The following is a 7,549-nucleotide window of genomic DNA, read 5'->3' on the forward strand; positions in this document are numbered from 1 at the left end:
TCATGTCACAAGGTAATCAGAAATTTAACATGAAGATCGTCAAAGCACCACCCAACTCCCTCTTTACAGGGATTATCGTTGACCCCGTAAAATCTGAACCCAAGGCTTGGCTGCTGGGATTTTTGGAAAGCTTCTTTGGGAGTCCCGACCCTTGGCTATGGCCGGCACCTAAATTCCTCCTTGCCCCCTCCATTTACTCACCTAGTGCAGCCTACTCTATAACCTGAACTCTATTTCTCTACTCATTCTCCCAATGGCTATTACCTAGCCTTCTACCCAATTCCTAAAGCACCTCATAATGTTTGCCTACTAGGTCTTGACACTCAAATTCAAAAACCCTCAACAGCCCATAGCTCATAAACTTCTGTAGCTCAAATTGTTCCAGTATGATAGGTTTTTTATCGGATTTGGACAGCATGTTACTCTCAAACGCCCTACAGTCTGAAACCTCGTACCACTGCCTAGCTAGAACTCCCTATCATGGTCTGTGGGAGGCGCAGAGGCTCTGGGATGCCAACCTCCAAGCGCAGCGCCCGTCTACGTTCCAAGAAACTGAAATCACTGGGTCTGGTGGAGGATTCCCTCTCAATGGCAGGCATTCTCTACATCAACTCTCTAACCCCAGCCCAAGTCATGGAATTGAGATCAAGCTATGGTCTACTATTTGATAACGGAAGCCAGCCTAACCCAATTGACAAGTTGAAGGCAATGGAAATCCTGCGGTGTGGAAAGACCGCCAATGGTTGGTTGCCGTAACTATAAAAGGATGATCCTGATTTCTAAAGTTCAGTTTGGAAACCTTGGAAGGTTTCAGCGGTGTCTTCCCTTCTCTTCTTTTTGGTTATAGCATCTTGTAGTCAGTTTACATCTATCTCTATCCTTTTGGGCATTTTGGACGTTTGATCTGCTCTGCAAGACCAGGGCGTCTACTTCCTGTTTCATTTGACAAAGTCTAATAGATTTCTCTTCTTTCCTCACACCTTTCTATGGTGTGCCTTGTTTGCTCAATTGTCACTTGAATGATTGTTAGCTGGAACACGAGGAATGCGGAAACCTAAGAAAAAGCATGCCATTAGGGAACTTGTTACCAAATCAAAATGTTCTGTCGCTTGCCTTCAGGAAACCAAACAAGGTGTTATGAACCAAAGATTGCAAAAATCAATTTGTGGTCCTCATTTCGAAGGGTGGGTCTCGAAAGATGCGTCAGGCACTGTCGGAGGCCTCCTTATCTGTTGGAATGAAAGCATGTTTGAAGGTAACCTGATTAACTCAGGTACCTACTCACCAACCGTCCAGCTTATCTACAAATCCTTGGTTTTTAACTTTATGCTCTCCAACATTTATGGGCCTCATAACCATCAAGAGCATCATGCTTTCTTCATTGAGCTCAGCATGCTGAGAGAAACAAATGCAATCCCTTGGATTCTGATTGGGGATTTTAATGCAACCAGGTTCTTATCTGACCGTAAATCCTCATCGCACTCCCAAAGAACCTCAAGATAATTCAATAGATTTGTTAATTCCCAGAATTTGATAGAGTTAAAGCTCTCTAATCGATAGTTCACCTGGTCCAACTTCAAACCTGAGCCATCATTGGCTAAACTGGATCCTTGCTTTGTATGCATTGATTGGTTACGCAAATATCCACTGGCTCTTCTTACTTCGCTGGTCCAACCCACCGATAATCACATCCCCTTTCTACCACATCCAGCACCAGATATATAGGGTAAGTTCAACTTAACAAATCATTTCGCTTCGAAATTTTTTGGCTCACAATTGCAGGTTTTAACCACTTAATCCGATCATGGTGGGAAGCTGAATCGGTTCCTTTAGATGCAACTACTGCGCTCATCCGTAAGATTAGAACGATCAGATCGAACCTTAGATCTTGGAACCGTAACAAGGTGGGAAACATTATCAGGAAGAAGAATGAATTGCTTGAGAGAATTGCCTCATTAGACTCGAAAGAGGAGATGAAAACTCTGCTCCCTTCTGAATTGGATGAAAGAACATCATTAAAATCGGAGCTTGAACAAGTGCTAACACAAGAAGAATTACTCTGGAAACAATGTTCCCATATTCAATGGCTTAATAATGGTGATCGCAATACCAGATTCTTCCACCTTTGGGCTAGCAATAGGAAGAGGAAAAATTTCATTCCAGAGCTTCAGTTCGATGACAGAATAGTGACAGACCTACTAGAAATACAGGACTGCGTTCATAATTTTTTCATGCAATTACTTGGCAATTCTGATCACCCTTGGATCAAAGCAGATTGGAAAAAGCTATTCCTGAAGGAACCACTGGCAATGCACAAGTTAGATGCCCCTTTCACTAAGGAGAAAATTAAGACGGCAATATTTCAAATTGACTCCCAAAGTACACCAGGCCCAGATGGATTTTCCTTTGCCTTTACAAACACTTCTGCAGCATCATCAGAACAGATTTGATCAATTTTTTCAGAACTTCTTTGATCATCAAGCTGATCTCGATAGGATCAACTTCTCTTTCATAACACTCAGACGAAGAAAGAATCGATCTACTCAATGAAGGACTATCGACGTATCAGTCTCATGAACGACATTGTCAAGATCATCTCGAAGGTATGATCCCTTATATTGGCTAATAAACTAGACAAGTTGATCTCATGCACTTAGTCGGCATTTATCAGAGATAGAAATATTGCAGATAACTTCTCCATTGCATCTGAACTCATCCTATAGGCCTTCAAATCCAAACAAAAAGGTACTCCTTATAAGGTTGATTTTGGAAAGGGTTTGATAATGTCGTATGGCCTTTTCTCCTTGACCTTCTCAAAGCAAGAGGATTCAGCGAGAAATGGTGTTGGTGGATAATGGATATTACTTCAACTGCCAAATCTTCTGTTCTTGTTAATGGGTTTCCAAGAAAACCATTCAAACACCGCAGAAGACTCCAACAAGGAGATCCACTATCTCCTCAATTGTTCATTTTAGTAGTGGATGTGCTCAATAGAATTCTTCAAGTTGCTGCTGATAATGACCTGATTAAAGGCATTGGTTCAAGATGCACCATCGGACTCTTTCCATCCTTATAGTTTGCCGACGATACACTCATTATCTATGGCACCCAAAGAACCTCAAATTCATCATTTACTCATTCAAACTCTTATCTGTATTGAAGATTAATTTTGAGAAATCTATCATCTTAGTTATTGGGATCCAACCTAATCTTTGAAACTGAATTGCAAACATGCTAGGAAGTACAATAGCTGACTTTTCACTGAAATATCTTGGATTGCCGTTACATCACAGAATGCTCAGATCAGAAGATTGGTCACCTCTTATTGAGAAAATTATGAAGAAATTGGCATCATGGAAAGGCAAACTCCTCTCTATTGCAGGAAGAGTAACACTACTTAATGCTGTAATTTCACCAATCGTCGTCTTCTAGATGTCTTGTTTCTTTTTGCCACAAGGAATAATAAGAAGAACTGACCGCTACCATCGTTCGTTCCTGTGGTGTGGAGAGGACAAATACAAATCGGAAAAGAGCCTTCTGAATTGGTCTTCGGTCTACCGTCCTAGAGAATTTGGAGGATTGGGAATACTAAATCTGAAATTGCTAAACCAGCTTTGGAAGACCTTGGTTTGTGCAGATTATTATCATGGCCAGGAAATAACTTTGATGAACCTAAGCCAAAAAAGACTCTTAACTTCTGGAATGATGTTCCAAAGATCAAAAACTTATTCCAATCTCTGATAAAATTTCAAATAGGAAATGGGCTTCAGACCTCCTTTTGGTACGATTCCAGGCTATCAGTACACCCTCTTAAAGATTAGTTTCCCTGAATCTTCATTCTTTCACCATCTGCAGACATCTTGGTGGCGGGAGCTCTTCATTCACTCATGTTTAATGTGACCTGGCCCCCCAATGCCCTACTAAACAATCATCCGACGCTGCAGCAATTTAGAAGTCAACTATCTGAATTCAGGACTTCAAATCACTCGGATAAAATTGAATGGAAATGATTCCTTGCGAAAAAGTTTTCAACCAATCAGTGTTACGAGTTCCTACTTGATGGTGGCATAAGACCTTATATAAGCAGAACTATCTGAAAAATTAAGATCCCAAAAAAGATTAAATTCTTTTTGTATCTAGCCTTTCACGATAAAATTCTGACCAGAAGTAATCTTGCTAAGTGAGGTTGGAAGGGGAAAAACATATGCCCACATGAATGGTCCTTCTCGCGTGAAGTTTGGCTATTGCTCCTCCATGGGTTGCAACCTATTGACTTGCCCACCTCCCTATCGGCGTTATGGATCAATTGGAGATCACATGAATGCAGGCGCCACTTAACGAAAGGTTTGGATATCTTGCTAGCAGCAAGACTGTGGAGTCTCTGGAAGGAACAAAATTAGTGATGTTTCGATTTTCTTGCTTACCGCTAACTTTTTGCCGCACTCCGAACTGCCAAGTTATTTATGGAGTGGTCCACAATCCTTCTAATTGATGTTCATGAGCCCTCTCTCTCGTTCAGATACTCTATCCTCAGGTTTCTCGCACAGTCTGGTATAAACTGCCAGCTTGTCAGATAGCATGCTGTTCATTGCCTCTATTTGCCAAAATAGAAAGGAATCTACAACGCCATTTCAGATGTAACACAACAATATTTCACTCACTATAATGCTAAGAAGTAAGGGAACAAAATTAATCTATTTTTTTGAGTATACGGATAGCACGGAAACTGCACCATTCTACGCTATCACGATGGGTTCACCTTACTTCGAAGCTGAAGCCATCAAGCTTGCTTCAGCAAGAAGCTGCACTATATCATCTTTATTTCCTTATAGCATGCAGATGATGAACTCATTTCCCCTTCCCCTTCCAGACTATCTGAAGTGCCATTGGTTGTGGACGTGCTCTTAGGAGCTGTGGGCCTCCAACCTCCTTTGGTTACAAACTCCTCCTGTTTCAGAGAATTATCTGATAGAGTCACTGTAAACCTGCTGTTAGCTTCTTTTCTCAAAGATGATAAACTAACTTGAAGTGTCTCTACACTGGCTCCCGCCTGAGCACTAACCAAGTAAAGAAACTAGCATTGAGGATCCTGGTGCTGGAGACTTAGAAAATATGGATCATGCAACTTCGATCGGCAGCAATTCCAAGATCTGTAATGGCTGGTTTTGTGCTCTGAAAACAGAGCCTATAATTTTGTATGTCTGAACATTCTGAAGCTGGATGGAAAAGCCCAACCTTTACAGTATAGTTATATGTGAACATTATTATATGTAACTCTAAGTATGCTAATATAATATCCTCTAAGTTAGATTTTCTTTAACTCATTTACGTCAAAAAAACAAAAGGGACCAACTCACGCTCTCAAAACCTTACGGAACCTAATAAAACCCTCCTTACATCCACCTACGAAAAAGCCTAAGCAAACACTTCTTTTTTTCTATTTTTTCCATTCTAGGTGTCTCAAATGGGTGGGAGTTTTTTCCGTCCTCAGGAGTCTTAATCGAGTGGGTGTTTTTTCCATCCTCAGGAATCTCAATCGGGTGGGAGGCTTAGCTCTCAAAACCAAAAGGGAACAAGTCATGGGAACCTAAGAAAACCCTCCCATCTCTCTCAGGTGCTCTCCTTTCCCACAGATCTCCGAAGAAAAGAATGAAATAAAAAAAAAAGATTGGAAGAGAAAAAGATGATCAATCCATATGGGAAAAGGTTTTACCTTTGGATTAAGCTCTCAAAACCTAAAGGGCCCAACTCACACTGCCACAACTCCCACAAAATCCCATATGCTCGAGAAAAAACTTCAACAGAAACCTAAGAACCCCCACCCATTCCCTTATGTGCTCTCCTTTCCCAAGGATCTCCGAAGAAAGAGAACGAAATAAAAAAATTGATTAATCCATATGGAAAATCTCTTACCTTTCAATTTTTTTCCATTTGTCCCTTGTTTTCCTTAATTTTTCCTCTTTTTTCTGCTGGTTTTCCCTCTATTTTCTCCATCTCAATTGGGTGGGAGGCTTGGAGCAGCTGAATAGGGAAGCTTAGACGTTAGCCAGGACTCCTACGTTCGAAGATGGACCCATTTGGGGGAATAGAAAAGGGCACCATTTTTTTTCCTAAATCACTTAGGAATGGGTCAGCCTGGGAGGAATAAAAAAGAACTCGTTTGAGAATCGGCTTAAGTTCAAATTAAATTATTTTAAATACTATATTCACTCTGATTCAAATTTTTTATGGATCATATTAATTTAAAAAATAAATTAAATACAATATTTTTTTACTTTTTTATTTTTTTTTATTTATAAAACTCCTAGACTATAAGTTGATAAACATCAATAATGTCTTCAAATTATTTTGCATGTTATAATATTTTATGTAATAAATATATTTATATTTATTATAGTTTGTCATGATATTATTTCATTCCTAAAGCAAGCTTCTTGAGCTCATATTATACATATATATCATCTTGCTAAGTTAACTTGTTATGTTTAAAGATTATCTTGATATGGTCTAAGAGGATCATGGGACTTAATGAGGACTATTTGGATACTATGGATTGAGAAGGATAGTGTCACACCTTAAATTGGGACATAACACGGCAGGCTATTGAGAGATGGAGCCCACGGAATACGAAGTCAATCAATCATCATCAGCTAAAATTCATCAAATAAAATATTCAATTTCATTGTTCATCAAATAATTAAACCAATATTTTTCGGAGTATCTCAATCTAAAAGAAATACCAACCCAAATCTCAACATTTTAAATAAATAACTATAAATCTATAATCATAAAATAAACTAAACTTTCACTACCAAATTTTCAAGCTTGCCTAAAATCCTTCATCGGTCCTAATTTTTTTTCTATAAAAAAAAATAAAAAAAATATGAACTATACTAGCTCAGTAAGTAGAACTTCGCTTCCTTATCAGATCAAGCATAAATTTTTTCATGATAATGCAATATTTAAAAGTAAAAGATATTACAAAAATAAATATTTTATAGAGCATATAATAAAACAAGTTATAAACCCATCATGCATGCATAAATCATGTATAGTTCACACTCATGAATCATAAATCATTCTTGTCATGTATTCATATCATATTTCAAAACATTGCTCACAGATATTCATGCTAAGATCACTATTATACCTATGACAGGGCCATGTTTCTTAATCGACAGAGTTCTTATTTTATATACCAACTTTATATCCATTGACGGGGTCATATTTCGTATGGATGCTAGCTCCGGATGTTGACCTTCCCATAGGGATTCATTCATAGCTATGTAAGAGCCTTTGAAATTTTATTTTTTTTTCTTAAAACATACATGTACATAGATGAAAAATAACAAAATTCATACTTCATAACATGCTATTTTCATAAGACATATTCATGAAATCAATGCTCATATAAAACATGCCTTTTCATATCACATATGCAGATCCTTATTTTATTAAAAATATTATTTCATCAATAAAAGGTCATATGCATGAAAATCATGGAGATTTAAAAATAAATAAAGAGTATAAGATCCACTTACTTCGTTCA

The 7,549-nt window shown here is 38.3% G+C and overlaps 1 protein-coding gene across 1 annotated transcript; it reads left to right on the top strand.

Annotated features, from left to right (window-relative positions):
• The first annotated feature begins 480 nt into the window (after positions 1-480).
• LOC140859318 (uncharacterized) lies at positions 481-2,450 on the top strand. Its single transcript, XM_073260977.1, has 3 exons — positions 481-742; positions 1,031-1,465; positions 1,783-2,450. Exons 1-3 carry the CDS (start codon positions 481-483, stop codon positions 2,448-2,450), a joined length of 1,365 nt encoding a protein of 454 aa, XP_073117078.1.
• Positions 2,451-7,549: the final 5,099 nt, after the last annotated feature.

Source organism: Elaeis guineensis, chromosome 7 (genome assembly GCF_000442705.2).
Source record: "Elaeis guineensis isolate ETL-2024a chromosome 7, EG11, whole genome shotgun sequence".
NCBI lineage: Eukaryota > Viridiplantae > Streptophyta > Magnoliopsida > Arecales > Arecaceae > Elaeis > Elaeis guineensis.

Coding starts and splice junctions, on each gene's coding strand:
- LOC140859318 (XM_073260977.1), top strand. CDS start 481: ATGGTCTGTGGGAGGCGCAGAGGCTCTGGGATGCCAACCTCCAAGCGC. Junction 743..1,030: donor GTGTGGAAAGACCGCCAATG/GTTGGTTGCCGT, acceptor AATGATTGTTAG/CTGGAACACGAGGAATGCGG. Junction 1,466..1,782: donor AACCAGGTTCTTATCTGACC/GTAAATCCTCAT, acceptor TCACAATTGCAG/GTTTTAACCACTTAATCCGA.